Genomic DNA, 17,776 nt, shown 5'->3' on the forward strand with positions numbered 1-17,776 from the left:
AATATTTTAAAGCTTCTTTAAAATGAGAGATTTATTTATTCTTGTTAGAGCATTTCATAACATACACCTGTAACATGACAGCAGGGAAGTTTTTCAAGAATTTCTCATGGATTTAATGCTACAGGTTACCATGTTGCAATGCTTCTCTTTTAACTGCTGATAAGTGAGCTCTGTGTCCAGCTTTCATGCCAAATATTGTCCCCATTCTTACTGATACTACAGTAATGGTTTGCTTCTTTTTAATAGGAATTGTCTTGTTTGCTTCAAAAAATCTTATGGGAACCAAATTGTTCATCTCACCTGAAAGGTGATTTAGATCATGGGTAGGCAAACTAAGGCCCAGGGGCTGGATCTGGCCCAATCGCCTTCTAAATCCGGCCCACAGATGGTCTGGGAATCAGTTTGTTTTTATATGAGTAGAATGTGTTCTTTTATTTAAAATGTATCTCTGGGTCATGTGTGGGGCCTGCCTGGTGTTTTCACATGAGTAGAATGTGTGCTTTTATTTAATATGCATCTCTGGGTTATTTGTGGCGCATAGGAATTCATTCATTCCTCCTCCCCCCCCAAAAAAAAATAGTCCGGCCCCCCACAAGTTCTGAGGGACAGTGGATTGGCCCCCTGCTGGAAAAGTTTGCTGACCACTGATTTAGATGGATGTCAAGTCATCACATGAGTTCATTGTCACCTAGTGTCTAAGGCAGGAAATGTTCAGAGTTGAGAACTATGCAGCTACTTCCTGTCCTCACTCAGTCCATTTTCTTCCTTCATCCGAGGTGGACCTCTCAGAACTGTACATATGAACAAAGCAAGTTTAAAATCTAAAAGTCCTCTTTCTATATTAAACAGATGCCATTTCCTTTCCATGTTGGGAACAGACATGGTAGGGGAAATAATGAAGGGCACCCAGGACTAGCTCAGCACCTATAAAAGTTTCTATCTCCATATATTTTTGCACCTTATTTATCGGAAACATTATTCCCGAAGAACAGCACTTGTGGTGTCTTCTCCAGGGCCTGCACCACACACTTGCTATGGGTTAATTTTGTTATAACCCAGTAGTTGGGATTGTCATCTACAGCAGTGCCTGTCTAATAGTTTTTCACATGTACCGTATGTACAAACATACAGTGCCTCCTACTGTCTGTAAGAGGAAAATGAGATGATCTAGAACTAGATTTCATGTACGGTATTTAAAATAATGCAGCATTTTGGCCTATGTGAAAGGAATGGGGAAATCAAACCACATTTAGAAGCCATGGTTATCTGCTTTTGAACATGGATACATATTTATCAAAGTACTTCACATAACATGCATTTGCACAGGTATCTCTGGGACAAGCCCTGACCTTTTTCTGTATTTGAGTTCTTGAGATGCAGTTTGCAAATAACACTATAAAATCCAACAGTGCTTATTAGGACAATATAGAAGTCTCCCAATGTCTTTATAAATAGCAATTAATTCTCACAAATTGAAATACTGCAAGGAGCGAATAATGCTGTCAATTTCAAATCGGCAAATTACAAATTATTTTTTTTTTATGGGTGCAAATCTTACTATTATTACTATATTAGAAATGGGGGGGTTGATCTAAATGACAAGCTATTGTACATAGGCTGCTGCAATGTTTCATAATGACTACACCAACTTCTAAATGGTTTACCTTCAAATGTCCTTAACTTAGGAGTAGTGTGCATTGTATGATGTTGCTTACTAGTTTTGTAACTTTGAAGTTCATTCATGCAGGTTTTGGAGCACAAGAGCACAGCCTCCTAGAACTGCAAACAACTATATAGCTATTACTATCTGTAATTCAGGGGTCTCTGGATGTAACAGTTTTATAATTAAGTAAAGCATTTGACAGTTTAGAGTCTAAAACATGCTTATCTATCTTCTGTATACTTGACTTAAAGTAAAAAAAAGTTTTTTTCTACATTCTTTGATATTTATTTTTCAACACTATCTGCTTGTCAGTAATATTTTCTATTATGGATTAAAATACATTGATAAACCATGAGCTGTGGTTTTATGTAACTTACCTTGCTTTTTAATGATACCATGCATTTTTGGATCATGATTTTTATTGCTTATTTATATCCTCCTCTCAGGGTAAAAAGGTAAAGGTACCCCTGCCTGTACGGGCCAGTCGTGTCCGACTCTAGGGTTGTGCGCCCATCTCACTTAAGAGGCCAGGGGCCAGCGCTGTCCGGAGACACTTCCGGGTCACGTGGCCAGCGTGACGAAGCTGCTCTGGCGATCCTGCACCAGCGCAGCACACGGAAACGCTGTTACCTTCCCGCCATAAGTAGATACCTATTTATCTACTTGCACTTTAGGGGTGCTTTTGAACTGCTAGGTGGGCAGGAGCTGGGACCGAAAGACGGGAGCTCACCCTGCCGTGGGGATTCGAACAGCCGACCATGCAATCGGCAAGCCCTAAGCGCTGAGGTTTTACCCACAGCGCCACCCGCGGGGTAGAACTACACATTTCCAAGGGGCTGCCAAAGATTTGTGTGGCTCCACCCCAGCTCCACATCACTAAACTTTCTTCTGTTACGGTAAGCAAACCCAGAACATTATGACATTACAGGGTACAGGATGTGATACAACATGCTACGGGAGTGAACCCAACAGAGAAATGCCATTTTTTTGGTAACATCACAATGTCTTCCATAATTTGTAATTCTAGCCAGAATGTCAAATTAGGAGTGCTTTTATTTTAAAAAGAAAACAGAGGCCTTACAATGCTATTCTAGAGTGACTCTGCTACCTCTAAGTCAGCAACTTTTCTTCACCCCTTCTTCCTTGATTCTTTGTCTTCCCTCTTCTGCAATCTTTTAACTTTTCCTTATTATTTATTTATTTAATAATTTTTGTACAAGGCTTGATTGTAAAATAAATACAGTAAAATCAAGGGGGGGGAATCACAACTATAAAACATACACAAGTAAAAATGCTAAAATAGATTAAAATTACCCGTTTCAACCCCCACCCTCTAAATGCTCCCACATTCCTCTGATTTGTCTTGCGACTTGCCATGCAAACTTAAGTGTTAGAATGAAGATGTGGGACGTAAAACTTTGAAAGAAAGTGATAAGCACATCACTGAGAGAACGGGCGTTCAAAAATATTCTCGAGTCCCCGCCCGCGAATAAACGCTTTTCATACTAACCACGTGATTCTTCCCTCGGCTTTCTCCAATACGTAAATAACGGAACTTCCCGCCTTTCTGAGCCAATCAGGACGCGACAGAAAAAAAGAGCTCTTCAGCCAATGCCCTTCGTTGTGGGGGCATGGATGACGCAAATCTAACGCGCCAGTAAGCCGGCACGTCAAACGGGGGCGCCCGCAGCGCGCGAGTTCCCTGAGAGCTGCCGCCGCTGTGTTTTGCGAAGCCTTCGGGCTCTTCTCGCTGAGCTCGCGATGTTCCCTTCAACCCCCGGCTCGCCTCACACGGCGGCGGGCGGCGGGTCGGGCCGGAGAGGCCTCCGGAGTGGAAGCCGGAAGGGCCAGCAGGCCTTCGCGACCTCGTCCCTCAGTTCCCCGGCTTTGTTCTCGCCGGTGGCCAGGAGGAGCGTCAGTTCTCTGTCTGCGCGGTGAGTGAGGAGGCCGAGCCCGCCCTGCTCTGCCCGGCAGCCCGGCCGCGGTAGGGAGCCTTCCCTTCCCTGGTCAGGACATCGGCTGCCCGTCTCGCGCGTTGGTTTTCCTCATGAAGGGCGCCTCCAGGCCGTCGCTGTTTTGTGGGAGGGATTTAAGTGCATCCCGGGACTAGGTTTGCTGAGCTAAAGGTGGAATAAAAGGCTGTGTCGCCCTAGGGCAGCAAATCCACTGTTAAAAAAGAACTTGACTTTGTGCCAGTGAAGAGGAAATTCACTGCAAATTGTGGGATGAACAAATGACTTGATGGGAAGAGATATAAACAAATTGGGATGGAAGCAAGACGAATGCTCAAGTGTCATATAACGGCCCTCTATTAAATTGCATTGGGGATAAACTGCAGTACACCCTACCGTAACTGCCAGAGGGCTGAAAAGCCCTCTCCCAATTCTATTCAAGGTCCAGAAAGTAGGACAAGAACTGCTGTGGCATAGTGCCCCTGGTTCCCATGCCACAGAGCCAGTTCAGGAGGCTGCCATGGTCAGTGGTATCAGATGCCACAGAGAGGGCAGGAAGCAGGTTGCACTCTTGCTGTTCCACTCTCTGTGAAGGATATCTATGAGGGGGTGTAACCAAGGCCAACTCTTGTGTCATGACCATGCCTGGAAACAGACTGGAATGGATCTAAATAATCTGTCATCCAAGAATGCCTGCAGGTGCGCCACCACAGCTTTCTACATCATATGCCCCAAGGAGCCAGCTGTTATGACTGTTTAGTAGTTATTCCAATCCAAGGGGTCCGAGGCCAGTTTCTTTAGGAGTGGTTGCGCCACCATCTTTTTCAAGGCAGCAGGCACCACTCCCTTGCACAACAGAAACAATGCAGAAGTGAAGTAAAATGTGAAAGCTTCTATAAACTGAAGAAACATTTGGTTGACTAGCTTAAAAAAGGTACACATTTGTTCAAACAATTACAAGAAAATGAAAAATATAACATGGTACTGGAATAAGGCAATTTACTCAATTGAAACTGAAATATTGGAAATGTTTATGACATTACATACATCTTTTTGCTTAGAGGTACACCCACAAAAGTTGTACATCATCCTTCAGGAAGTGAAACCATCAACTATGACGTGAAAAGCTTTGGTTCACCTCTGCCAGTAAAGGTTATGGAGGCATTGAGAATGGCTGATGGTAAGTAGTTTAATTCCTTCTAATGTTCCTAGACTAGATAAATATTTCAGTCAGCATGCAGTTAAGTTTGAAATATAAAGATGCAAATTAGTGCTTGTGCTCATACATGAGATATTGCTTATTTCAGACAAGGAATTGATGGTATGGGGTAATGGCTTAACAAACCAAAGATGTAAAATTTAGCCTGTCTTAGATGGATTTACACTCCCACTTAATGGGGGCGGGGGGAATCAAAGTTTGAGGATGTTCTGTACTGGAAGACACAAGATCTACCCACCTGGGAAGAATGGCAGATGAAGGTGATGGACTACATGGAACTGGCGGAAATGACTGGCAGAATCCGAGACCAGGGAGAAGAGTCGGTGGAAGTAAATTTAAGTTTAATTTTAAAGTTTATTTACAGAAACATTGTAAAATTAAGGAATGTTAGAAGGATGTTGGAATGAAGTTATGTGGCTTTAGCAGAAATGTTATAAAGGATTAAGTAAAAATAGACTGTTAATTGGTGAAAAGAGGGAAAGTAAAGTTACATTATATTAAGATAAATTATAGGACAAAAACTGGGAAAGATGGAAAGGATTTGCTGAAATAGCTAACTGAACTAGAATACAAAAAAGGGAGGTGCGAGGAGGTCAAGGAAACAAGCAAATGAAAGATAAGTTATGGGAAGGTTCGTTGTGTTTTTTAATTGTTTCTATTTTTCTGTTTTTTCTTTCTTTTTCTGTTTTTTCTTTTTCCTTATTGTGATGTGTTGTCTTGTTTTTGCTTAATTTGGTGTTTTCTCTTTTTTCTTTTTGTAACCTTTAAAACTTTAATAAATATTACTTTAAAAAAAAAAACAAAGTTTGAGGATGTTCTTAGATCCATCATTGTGCAGATGGCTTCAGAAATATGTCATGCCTTTTCCAACTTCAGTCAGTGTGCAAGCTTCACTCTGCCTGGAGAGAAATAGTCTGCCCAAAGTTGTCCATGTTCTGATAACATCTATGGCAGGTTAATGTAATGCATTGAACATGGGGCTGCCTTTTAAAAACATCCAGAAGCAATGGGTTCAGAATACAATTGCCGGAGTGGTAACTGACTGACTACCATGACCATAATACACCAATGTTGGAAGATCTTCACTGATTGCCAGTGTGATTCCAGGCTAAATTCAGTTCCTGGTTTTGACCATCAAACCCCTAAATGGTCTGGATAGTCAGAATAATAACTTTTCCCACACATTTAAGATCTTTCACATAAGTCTCTATTCAGATGCCCCTACTTTAAAGTTTAGGCCACCAAAGAGAGAGTCCTTGCCACACCCTGGTGTGGTGATGGCCAGGTCATGGAACACCCTTCCCAGGCATATTTATCTGGTGCACAGTCATAATCAACCCCTATAATTCTGATTTTCAGGCTGTGAAAGCTGTTGCTTCTGTTGCCAAAATGGCATCACCCACACATAAGGGAATAACAGACTCAGAGAAACCTTGAGGTTTGTAGGTATTAAAAATTTAGAAATAAAGTGGGGAACCCCAAAAAGAGAACTTCTCAATGGCCATGAAATGCAAGTTGACTGTGGGGATGGAACAGAAAGCCGGGTGTTGTGTGAGAGGAAGCATTCATTGAGCTGGAAAACTGAAAATCAGCTGTTTTATTTTTATTTCAGCTGCTGATTTTATTAGCTTTGTTTATTGTTTTATATGCTGATGTTTTTACTTATTATTAGTTTTTATTGTAAAGTTCTTTGGAACTGTTTTGCAAAAGGTGGGGTAAAATCACCTAAATATATGTGGGTCATCTGCTAGCATTGTTGCTTTTTATTTAACGTTACCCACAAACTGTAAGGGACGTGGGTGGCGCTGTGGGTAAAACCTCAGTGCCTAGGACTTGCTGATCGTAAGGTCGGCGGTTCAAATCCCCGCGGTGGGGTGAGCTCCCGTTGTTTGGTCCCAGCTCCTGCCCACCTAGCAGTTCGAAAGCACCCCTAAGTGCAAGTAGATAAATAGGTACCGCTTTCTAGCAGGAAGGTAAACGGCGTTTCCATGTGCGGTGCTGGTGCTGGCTCGCCAGCTGCAGCTTCGTCACGCTGGCCACGTGACCCGGAAGTGTCTTCGGACGGCTCTGGCTCCCGGCCTCTTAAGCAAGATGAGCGCGCAACCCTAGAGTCTGACACGACTGGCCCGTACGGGCAGGGGTACCTTTACGTTTACCTTTACAAACTGTAAAGGAGCTATTCTGGCAAGTCATCATAATGGTAATGGTTTTAAGTGGGCTATGTCCCCAAACAACACTGGATAAAGTAGGTGCCATTCAATAAAATGTATAGGGCTTCAAATATACACTTGGGTATCTTATTCTGCTATGCCTCAGGTATGATAAATTTAAAACTTTGTTCATTCTTGTAGCTGAGGACCATTTGAATGTGCATCTAGATGAAAGTGGATGGGCTTGGCTAGTCTACAGAGACAGACTGATTATTTGGAAGATTGGCCAATCTCCGGTTGCTAAGGTAAGATAATAGTACGTCAAATATAGAATTGTAGGTTTTTGTTGTAATGTACATCTTCAAAATAAAGTTTCATAGCAATTGAGCAACCTCAAAACAGTGACATTGCTATGAGCCTCATTGATATCAACTTAGGGTACTTCTGTGTTGCCACATTTAAAGTCCTCGCTGCAAAAAGTTAAGACCTTATGTGAGTTGGTATCTCTGCTAAAGGTGAACTAGTGTTCACCTTAATAAGTTTCCTATTTTCTGTTGTCTCACTGAGTCTTTAAGTAGCCTCAAAAGACTGTTTTGAGTTCAGTGGAGCTTCCAGGTAAGTGTGGTTAGGATTGGAGCCCTAATGTTTTGTCAGAAACTAGCAATATACTCTAGTGGTGATATTTTCTGCTTTCAACCATTTACCCATGAGTACAGTCAAATCTACATTTCATATGCCATCTCATACGCTGTATATGAGAACTAGGCCTTAGTGCAACTTTGATGTGTTGGTGATGCAGGAGGAAGTACAAAGCACGTGGCTTCTTTTTCGCATGCTTTTCCATTGCATCCAAAACAGAACATTTGTGCTAGCTCATGAATGCAAAAACTGCATTTCAGCTGTGGCAGAAATTTCTGCTTCCTGTTATTTCTGCACCATTGCTGTTTCCAAAGTGCCTTTAGTAGACACTGAACTGATAATATAGACTACTTCATTTTGTTCAAGAAACTCATAAAAGAAGCATCATAAAATGATGTGTGTGTTTTGCAGTTGTCTGCATGTAAGGAACTTCAGTTACCACCTAGTGACTATCTGTGGAATTCAAGCTTAGTGGCAATATCGTCTCTTAATGCCTCTGGTGAAGCACCTTCCTTACAGGTGAGAAACTTAACATTTATTTTGGGAATATCATTTAGGAAAGTAATGAATCCCATCTTTTGTTACAGGATCACAAGTGATGTGGAGCATATTTTAAGTTCATTTGTAACAATCAGTGGATGCCAATTTCAAGTACAATATTAGGCAAACTTTGCAGTTTCAAGCTTTTTAAAAAAGCTTTAAAAATGAAATACAAGTAAAATGAACATAGTAAATTAAATTATTGTCTTAGGCATGCAATGCAAACTGAAAATCTATGCAAATTAAACTAATTTGCAGAAGAAAGTTTTTCAATTCAGTATTTCCAGAAAACCGACATAACTGGAGATCATTTAGAAATTACACTCATGATGTAATCCAATGTTCAGTTTGCTAGAGCTGATAGTATTACTTTTACAAATGGGTCTTGTTTACAATATACTTCTGAATGAATAAATAGAAAATTAGCCTGTCGCTTGTACTGCATAAATTGTATCAGCCTGTTTATCTTAGAGCACACTGCACAGATTTTAAAAAGCTTGAAATAACTTTACATTCTTCAACAGCCTCACAAATGAGTTTTTCTTCCTTCACACAATTAGTTTCTAGAGCTGCTTGTCTAGAAACCATGACATGAGAAGCTTGAAACTGGTGTAAATTTGTTGCTCAGATTCTGAATAAATACTTAACCATTTTTTTATTTGCTGTGTTTGCAAGTCTCTGTCAATCATGGTTGCCACCTGTGAAGGATTAATACGCTATTGGCCCAGCTTTGTTCATGAAAGCTCTTTTACTGAGACCCATACGGACTTTGGAGGTGCTCTCTGCAGTTTTCTAACAGCTGTAAAGGTAAAATAGAAACTTAAATGTGAGCATACATTTTATGGGGGATTTGTTAACAACTCTGGGAAATCTGGATCGCGTCCTGTCACTGACCATTGTCCATAAGTGATGAAATGCTTTTTTCTCACAGTGTATATGTAAAACAGAATAAAATGTTGCTCTGAGTTGGATTAGCAAGTCTGTATTCTCTTTTTAAAAACTGAATAATAATGTAGTAGCAACAAAAAGCTGGCAGGATTAAATTGGGATTTCTTTTCTTTTAGGGTGGAAGCTTTATTTTATCATCTTCAAGGAGCCATTTTATTCGACTGACACCAGACAGTAGTGGCAAGATTTATCAGCATGGCCTACCACAAGGACAAGGCATGTTTTCTGGAATAGGCCGAAGAGTTTCTTCTCTGCTGGGAATCTTGTCTCCCAGCAATGATGTAGCAGTAAGTCCTTTAAAATAGTTTAAACTTAATTATGATGCTGTATTTGGATTTTTTAGTTTCTTTCATATGAGGGAAGCATCTTACAACATCAGCTTTAAAAAGTAATAGAATTACAAAAAGTATCCAATATCTGACCATGATACTGATGGACTTTAGTCTTATCAGTTAGCGCTTGTGTCTTCCAGAACTGGTTTTTGATCTAGCTTGAAATTCTCACATTTGTGAAACACTAAAGCCAATCTGACCAATCTCAGCAAAGCGCAGAGAAACTTGTTTTTAGTTTTTGAGATGTGGCGTTAAACAGTTCTGTTTTATTCTTTAAAACTTTAAATAGAGAACTTTATTGTATCAAACACTAAACCCCTATAATTTATGTTTAATGCAGCTTTCTAGTGTTCTTTGGGACAAAAACGGTTCACGTTTTTATGCTTTGACCAGCTTAAATCTTTACAAATGGGAAATAGATGATACTACAGAGCGTCAAGTTGTCAGCTGGGATGTAAACAGAATACTTAAAGAAAACATCATGGAATCAATATGGGTAAGAGGCAGTACATTTGGAATGTAAAACAAGTGTTGTCTTTCTTGCTAGCATATTTAATAACTATTCTTTGCACAGGGTTCTGAAAGCAACTATGAAGAAATTAAAGGAGATGTCAATGTGCAGTATTTGGATTTGCAGCAAAATCGGTGAGTTCTTATGAGAAAGTGAGGAACCTATTATGAACTAGCGTTTACATTGTCCTTTTGTGTCAAGGTCAGTTATTTCAAGCTGCAGAACTGTTAAGAGAATTGACATTTTAGAAAATACTTAATTTCTTCTTGGTTTTAAAGTCTAGTAGCATGAGTTTTCCTTGTTTTAGAAGTTCTCCACCCAGAATAAGATGCCAATTTTTGTAATTTAATCAGGGATCTTCTGTGAAATTCTGTGGTTTCTCCTCCCTTCAAAAGCCAAGGGATATGCAAAGGCTTAGGATATAAATGTAATGAATTTGCTTACGTGCAGCATGTAAAAAGATGCATGTGTACATATTCTTAAGATACTATTTTCTAAGACAAGCAAAGTGAATGCTGTCAGATACTGTATTTTTCGGCCCATAGGACGCACCTAGTTTTTGGGGGGGGGATTTATTTTTTCCCCCCCAGGCGCGGGGCTGGGGTGGGGGAAGCCCGAGCTTCCCCAGCCCGCAGAACAGGCAGCTCTCCACAAGCCATGGGAGAGCTGTGCGAAGCCTGAAGCCTGGGGGGTGCTGAGCTCAGCGCCCCCCAGGCTTCGAGGTGCAGGCAGTTCTCCACAAGCCATGGGAGAGCTGCGTGAAGTCGTGCAGCTCTCCCACGGCTTGCGGATAGCTTCCTGAAGCCTGGAGGGCGAGAGGGGTCACTTCAGCGAAAGCCTGCATTCGCCCCATAGGACGCACACACATTTCCCCTTCATTTTTGGAGGGGAAAAAGTGCGTCCTATAAGGCAAAAAATACGGTAATTAGTAAACTTTGTTTTGCTTCTTGGTATTTCTGATCACAGTTTTGCAAGGCAAATGCTTATCTCTTTTGTCTTCCAATAAATAGTGATGGATTGGTGATTTTAGCTGCAGCCTGGCATCTTGGTGACAGTCCATGCCTCATCTACTATACTTTAATAACAGTAGAGGATAATGGTTACCCCACATGTGATAATGTTATTGTGGAAGTCACCCAGTATAATCCACCGTTTCAGGTAATTGACCTTATGCATTACAGGGGTTTTTGTGCCTTATTAGCTATTGGCTCTTGATCCTAAACACACTGTTGGAAATGCATCATGCTGACTGTGTTCACCTGTTGCATTAAGGGGGGAAAGGGGGGTATAAAATAATAATAATAGTAATAATAACAACAACAATCACCATTTATTTTATACATGAACACTTATGTTAGCAGCCTAGAGCTGGATATCAACCTAAACATATTATACTATTATGGAAAACTATGTGGAGTTGGCAACACCAACCATACAAGTGTCACTTTCAGCCTGTTTTCCCTGCCCCGATGGGATCAAGCCGTTAGGCTTCATACAAACGCATAGGTGTCATGCTAACAGGTTGAGGGTAATATGCTTTTATAAATGTCGGTGTTAACCCTTAATGCAACATATTTCAGCCTGAAGAACTGATGTGTCGTTTAGTAGTCCCAAATTTCTCCAGCCATGCTGCCTGTCTTTACACAGAAGAGGAGGTATTTGCTTGCTCAACAGGAACAGGAAGAATTTCTTTGCCCCAGGAGAAAATGATATTCAGTATTCAAGGTAAGAACCTAAAGAAGCCGGAGCTCTTAATAAGCCAATGAGGGTGTTTATAGGGTCTCTCCAGAACAATTATGCTTTTAAAACTTACTGTATTTACTTTTTATGGAAATGTTCATAGGTATAGCAGTGGTATAGATAGAGCAGTGATTATTCATCTTGCCATTGACTCACAGTACAATCCTATACATGTCTACTCAGATGTAAGTCCCATTGAGATCAATTGGCCTTACTTCCAGGTAAGTGTGTATAGAATTGAAGTCTCAATGACTTAAGCAGTTACGGGCCTAACAGTGAAATCTTAGATTTAAGAACAATCCCTATTGTGTTATGTAGAGTTATTATTGTAGGCATAGGAACTTTATAATAAACTCTGTCTTGTTACTTTTTCGCTTGATAACTCTGAAAACCAGACCTTACAGCCTTTTAACTTGTGCTTATAACATAGCTTAGCAAATCAAACTTAAGCCCACAGTTTGACATTCATTAATGATGTTGAAGTTGTATTGTGTTGTGTTTATTTCCTACCTTAGGTGATAGAATTTTAGGAGCAGGTTCCTGTGCTGGACTTCCAATTTTTTTCACTAGAAAAAGTGGGCTCGTGGCCATACATTCCAGGGAAAACATTACTGTGCTTCCTGAAGATATTGAGGATTCTTTAGCCTCCTCTGTAGCTGAGACAAATGATGAGGTAAGGAGGGAAAGCATTGCCTTAATTGTCTTAACAGTAAAGATGTATATTCCTGTACTGGATTTTCTTAGATAATTTAGTTATTCCAAAGGTAGCATTTTTACCATTTCAAACTACATTTTTGTGGAAGCATTATTCCTCCCTTTACATTTTTCTCTCTTTTTCAATTTTATTTTAGAGCATTGCATTTGATGCTGCTTCCAGGATGGATATTATAGCGCAAGAGGATAAGACCAAAATGTTAAAATCTGCTTTCTTACAGTTTTGCAGGTATAAAATTATGTCATGTTTAATATACAGTATATTTCATTCTGGGAGCATTGTGGGTTTGTAAAACTGAAGAGAAATATTAACATTTTAGCATTACCTTTTATAGAGGATGAAAGCCAACATAATACAAATAGGTATGCCCTGGGTTTTCTTCCTCTCTTCCCTGCAGCCATTTGTGCACTTCCAAAATCTGTAAAAATAGATGGCTTTATGTTCTATCAGATAACAAACAATTGGGTTCTGCAGACTATCAAAAGATCTTGTTCTCCTTTCTATCCAAGTAGTCTATAATCCCTCCTGTTGCTTGTAAGCCCTCTCCCTTTGCTGGTCCTTCAATTTGTTTCTTGTCTTCTTTCATTTGGAGCAGAATCCATTTGTTCCTCCTTCAGTGTGCTAAGGTTCTCCTTTAAAACCACCTCCCAGCATTAAGCATATCACAGTGGTTAGATGATTAGTGCCCACCCCTGCTTCAACCACAAGACAAATTACACCACCGTCTTCCTCTTCCATCACGGCACAAGTTCACAGGAAGCAGATAGAGCACTACCAGATGAAGCTGTGACTGGGTTTTTAGTCTCCTTTCATGCACCCCTCCAGTAAAGACAGTCACAGCTCCGCTCCTTACATCACCTATGGCAGCTTCTGCCTGTTCCCCATCTGATGTCAACATCATTCTCCCACAGTAGTTCTGCAGTACCAGATGTGGTCCCCCAGAGGACAGAAGATAACCATGAAATACTTAGAGAACTTGAAAGAGGCAATATTTTGAATACAGCATCAGCATCTACAACCTGTTGCTGTGGATCCAGTTGATTGGTCTTAGGTACCTCTCATCTAGTGCCCTGCTCAGCAGTTTTTCCTGTTTTGTGTTGGAAGCTGCATTTGTCCTCAAGATTGAAGAGGCTGTTGTGGCAGATACAGCTAAAGAGCTAGTTCCCAATAAGCAGTTTTAAGAGTCTCTAGGACCCTCTCCTGCTCTTGAGGGCCATCCTTTAAGTGAAACCCAGAAGTGTTTGGTTTTTTAAAAAAATAAGTCAGTCCACCCCAGATTCTGTGATTTCTTAGCACCATTTGCAGCAGAATCTCCTGACCCTATTAGCTCACTAGTAAGCACTTTCATAGAAAAACACTATTGCATGTACCTACCCTCAGCCTGTGCAAAGTTGACAGCGTGATAGATTACCCCTTTGCCTTAGAGACCAGCCACCAGACCAAGAGATACGTTAAAAGGTTCCTGATCTAGAGGGCAAAAGCTGTGAATGCCCTCATAGCATCATGGCCTCCTGTACACATGCCCTCTAACTCCCCTACTGTCACACATCCTTCATAAAATTCAGTTGGACAGGGTTTAGGTAGTCCTAGTGGCTCTCTGCTGGCGCAGCCAGCCTTGGTTTTCCAAAATTCTCTAGCTGGTAGAGTATCCACCATAGTTCCTGCCACTCAAGCCAGACCTACTCTCACAGAGACCCCTACTGCAGCCAGACCTGACCCGCCTCTAGCTAATTGTTTGAAAACTGAACAGAGCGTTCTCCTGAGGGCAGATTTCCCACCAGAAGTGGCTGCATGGTCCTCAGCAAGCACTTTCATACACCGTTTCATACAACTCAGACCTGCTTGCATCAGTAGTAGCTGCTTTGGGGAAGATGAGTGCTGCGGCACATGCTCCCATTTCACCATGCAGCCACCTGATCGCACCCACAAGACAGCAGTTTTGATGCATTCCACTTGACTCACATCCCATGCCCAAGGCAGGCCAGAACCATGGTCTTTATTATGAATGTGGCTTCCAGTTGAGCATTGGCAGGTGCCAATGCCACCCACTTAGCTGTCTGCCACATATGCACATACCAATCACCTGAAGGTTTTTTTGGTCTTGAGCATCCAGTTTCAGTGCACACACAGCTAGCCTTGGCTATGTTCCTTCTGCCCCTCCCCAGCCCCAGTCCTTTTATGGATTTTTTTTCCTGATTCCTGATGTCGTCGTACAGTAGCCTAGCCACAGAACAGAACTGAAGGGCAAGCAGAAGGGGCTTTCTTGAATATGGGCAGGAGGGATGCAATCACAAGCTTCCTGTCTTCCAAGCAGTTGGAGGGATTATGACCCACTTGGACACCCTCAGATGTGCAGTTAAAAGCAACATTCCCAGTGAGGACCAGTGTTCCATTCTAAGAGTCGACTCACCAAGTGTTTTCCCTTCATTTCAGTAACAACGTGAAAGGTGCACAAATCATCGTTGCTGAGCTCTTTCCACAGCATGGAGATGCATACCCTGATGCAGACCTAGACAGAGCTGTTTTTCAAATTAGTGAGAATTTGGTGGATGATTATCCTACATCTGACCCACGATGGGCTGAATCAGTACCTGAAGGTGAGAAGTCTCATGTGTAAAATGGACATTCTGGCTGTACAGCCTTAAGAAAGTAAGACTGTAAGTTATACTAACTTTTAAACCCCTTTCCTTGTCACTTTTTTTTGTACCAAAGCAGCTAGTTTTCCAAATTCTTCCATCATTCTTCTTCATCAGCTGGAAAACAAGACAAAGGCCCATTCTCTATTCATTGACTTTCTTCGTCAGGTAGGTTCCTAATGTTCTTGTGTAAATGTGGCAATATAGGATGTGGCACAAGAGTATTTTTATGTACAATTATCTCTATCCAAGGTGGGTCTGTTTGGTCGCCTGGGCAATTTCCCAGTACGAGGCATACCAATGGCAACTCGGTGGTTACTCTGTGAACATGCAGAAAAGTTAGCGGCAGCCATTGCTCTCAAGAACCATCACTACAGATTGCCAGATGTGGTCAATGCTGCAATAGAGACTGCTTTGATGAAAAGAGAAGACGACGTTCCATCAAGTCTAACTCCTGCAGATGTTTTCTTCAGAGAGGTGATATAAAGAAATAATTTATCTACAACCACATCTATCGTTTTCTGTGTGAATAGCATTTCCTAGTAAAATGCATGAGAATCCATGTAACATTCTAGATTTCTTCTTTTAGATCCATACTTTGGGACGGGGGTGGGAACATGAATAGTTTTCCTTTAGGAAAGTGCCTGATGAAAATCTCCCATGCTTATGGGTCCATTTTAAGAATGAAAATTAAATGGCAGAAAAGCCATTTATGAGATTTGCAGAGCAATCTAAGCTCCCAGCTGAGAGCAGATGCTCTACCACCACACCTGAAGCCTTGCTGCTCACACATGGCAGGAGGAGAGGTTTTGCTTTTCCAGCTCCAGGCTAGCGCTTCTAGTGCCTGTGGTAGCTAGTAGATCATCATATCCCCAACCTTCAGCTGGGTGTACGATTGCGCTCTTAATGTGCTAAGTGAAACACTTAAACTGCTCAGTGTATAAAATATCAGGCTGAATCATTGCTTTTATACCTCATCAGCAGTGTTAACTGTCAGTGTTCCGTCTTCTTTTCTGTTTTTCAGGTGTCGCAGATAGATACTATTTTTGAATGCTTACTGGAAAAGGAAAAGCAAGTCTTGAGGGATATGTCAGTTCAATCTGAGGAATGGTCTGAAATAGTCGTCAATGTAAACAATATCATAAAGGTATTACATTTCAAAAATTAAGTAACAGTAAAAAGTCCCCGACCTAGGAAACTGGACATAATGCACCCAGCTAAATGTTTTAAAGCCCCATTTGATTTCATAGCTTAAATCCTTCCAGTTCCAATAAATGAAATTTGAAAAGGGGATCATACACTAATTTAGGGTTTTAATAAGAAGTGGGAGGTTGGACAGTTTTAGATTACATGTTGCAGTAAAACGAAAATGAATGACAATATTGTTGATTTCCCAAAATATCTTCCCATCAGATGAAAACAGAAAATTTCAGTAGCAGTAAAATAAGTGGTTATTCTCGCTACCCATAGGAAACTACCCAGAATAAAGGAGGGGAAAATGTAATAATACTAAAAAATGATGAGTGCTAATATATAGATGACACTCCCCCAAAATCCTATGTTTGGTAACATCCTATGTTTTCTGTGTCAATATTCTCTAGGATATGCTGCAAGCTGCTATCCAAGACCGCCAGTCCAAAGCTGCTTTATATAAAATAAGAGAGCCTCCCGAAATGGAACCAGAATATGTTCCATGGACAGGTGAGAATAGAGGAAATCTTATATAAATGGTTTTATAACACAGTATTTCTCTTTCTACATAAAATCCACTGAAGAGTACTTTATTAGCCTTTCAAATTGTTGCCCTTGCTCTTAAATTTCTAACTCAATAGTGCCATGTTTCATAAATACCTCACTGGTTTTCTTGAACATAAATGTTACATTTTTAGTGTTAAAAAAATTCTGTTTCTTATAACCTCATCCTGAATGTCTGGGCTAACATGCTTGCCTGCTTATCATCATTATGGCTTATGTAAGGCCATTACTGCTGTCTGTGCATTTGAACATAAGCATTTATTTACTGGTGCTGATAACATTAGGAGGCTAGTAGTGCTGTTAACTTTTAAGATGGTTGCCCTGGAAACTGATGTCAAAACTTTCTTGAATTAAATTGTGATTTGTTTTTTTTAATGGCATTTCAAAATAAATGTGATTTCTCAGCCACAATTTAAGTTTGCACCTTGTTTTCTTCCTGGAGAGATCAGACAGGGAAGGACAGATGAGAGCTGAGTGAACCTGAGGTGCAGTCTCTCTCCTACTCAGTACAACACTTGTTCCTGTGAACAAGCCCTAAGCATATTACAGACTTATAGTCCTGCCTGCAATAACTTGAAATCTACACTTTTGTAAAAATTACGAGCAACATCCCAGTACAGGTGGCTTTGCAGGGGAAATATCTGATACATTCCCTTGTGTTTTAAGTTGTTTTGCACATCATAGAATTAAGAGCCTACATGGAAGTTATAACAAATGCTTTCCAATGCATGTGCACATGTATATTCAAACACAGTGATCTATGTACCGGATGGCTGTAACATTTTGCTTGGAAAGCCCTTCCATGTAGAATTTTGTAATGCAGGCAGTAACCCTTAGAGACTTTTAGAAACCATGGTTTTAAAGCTGTAAAGGAAAGAAGCCTGTGTATTAGGTTTTGGTGTAAAGAACAGGATTTTATCCTATTGTTTCAAAAGTTTTCAGATTATTTCATGAGGGGAAAGGTAGGCATGAGGGC

The 17,776-nt window shown here is 40.7% G+C and overlaps 1 protein-coding gene across 1 annotated transcript in view; it reads left to right on the forward strand.

The window, feature by feature from the left end:
• Positions 1-3,350: 3,350 nt before the first annotated feature.
• Positions 3,351-17,776, forward strand: part of NUP133 (nucleoporin 133) — a 28,024-nt gene continuing 13,598 nt past the window's right edge. The window contains exons 1-17 of the mRNA XM_053382499.1: positions 3,351-3,597; positions 4,677-4,795; positions 7,186-7,289; positions 8,035-8,142; positions 8,839-8,970; positions 9,228-9,398; positions 9,784-9,939; positions 10,018-10,088; positions 10,965-11,112; positions 11,535-11,679; positions 12,210-12,367; positions 12,546-12,637; positions 14,843-15,006; positions 15,122-15,213; positions 15,298-15,522; positions 16,070-16,192; positions 16,647-16,746. Coding sequence (XP_053238474.1) covers positions 3,425-3,597; positions 4,677-4,795; positions 7,186-7,289; positions 8,035-8,142; positions 8,839-8,970; positions 9,228-9,398; positions 9,784-9,939; positions 10,018-10,088; positions 10,965-11,112; positions 11,535-11,679; positions 12,210-12,367; positions 12,546-12,637; positions 14,843-15,006; positions 15,122-15,213; positions 15,298-15,522; positions 16,070-16,192; positions 16,647-16,746 — 2,281 coding nt within the window. The 5' untranslated portion in view covers positions 3,351-3,424. The remainder of the gene's footprint in view (positions 3,598-4,676; positions 4,796-7,185; positions 7,290-8,034; positions 8,143-8,838; positions 8,971-9,227; positions 9,399-9,783; positions 9,940-10,017; positions 10,089-10,964; positions 11,113-11,534; positions 11,680-12,209; positions 12,368-12,545; positions 12,638-14,842; positions 15,007-15,121; positions 15,214-15,297; positions 15,523-16,069; positions 16,193-16,646; positions 16,747-17,776) is intronic.

The sequence above is a fragment of the Podarcis raffonei genome, chromosome 3 (genome assembly GCF_027172205.1).
Source record: "Podarcis raffonei isolate rPodRaf1 chromosome 3, rPodRaf1.pri, whole genome shotgun sequence".
NCBI classification, from domain to species: Eukaryota; Metazoa; Chordata; class Lepidosauria; order Squamata; family Lacertidae; genus Podarcis; species Podarcis raffonei.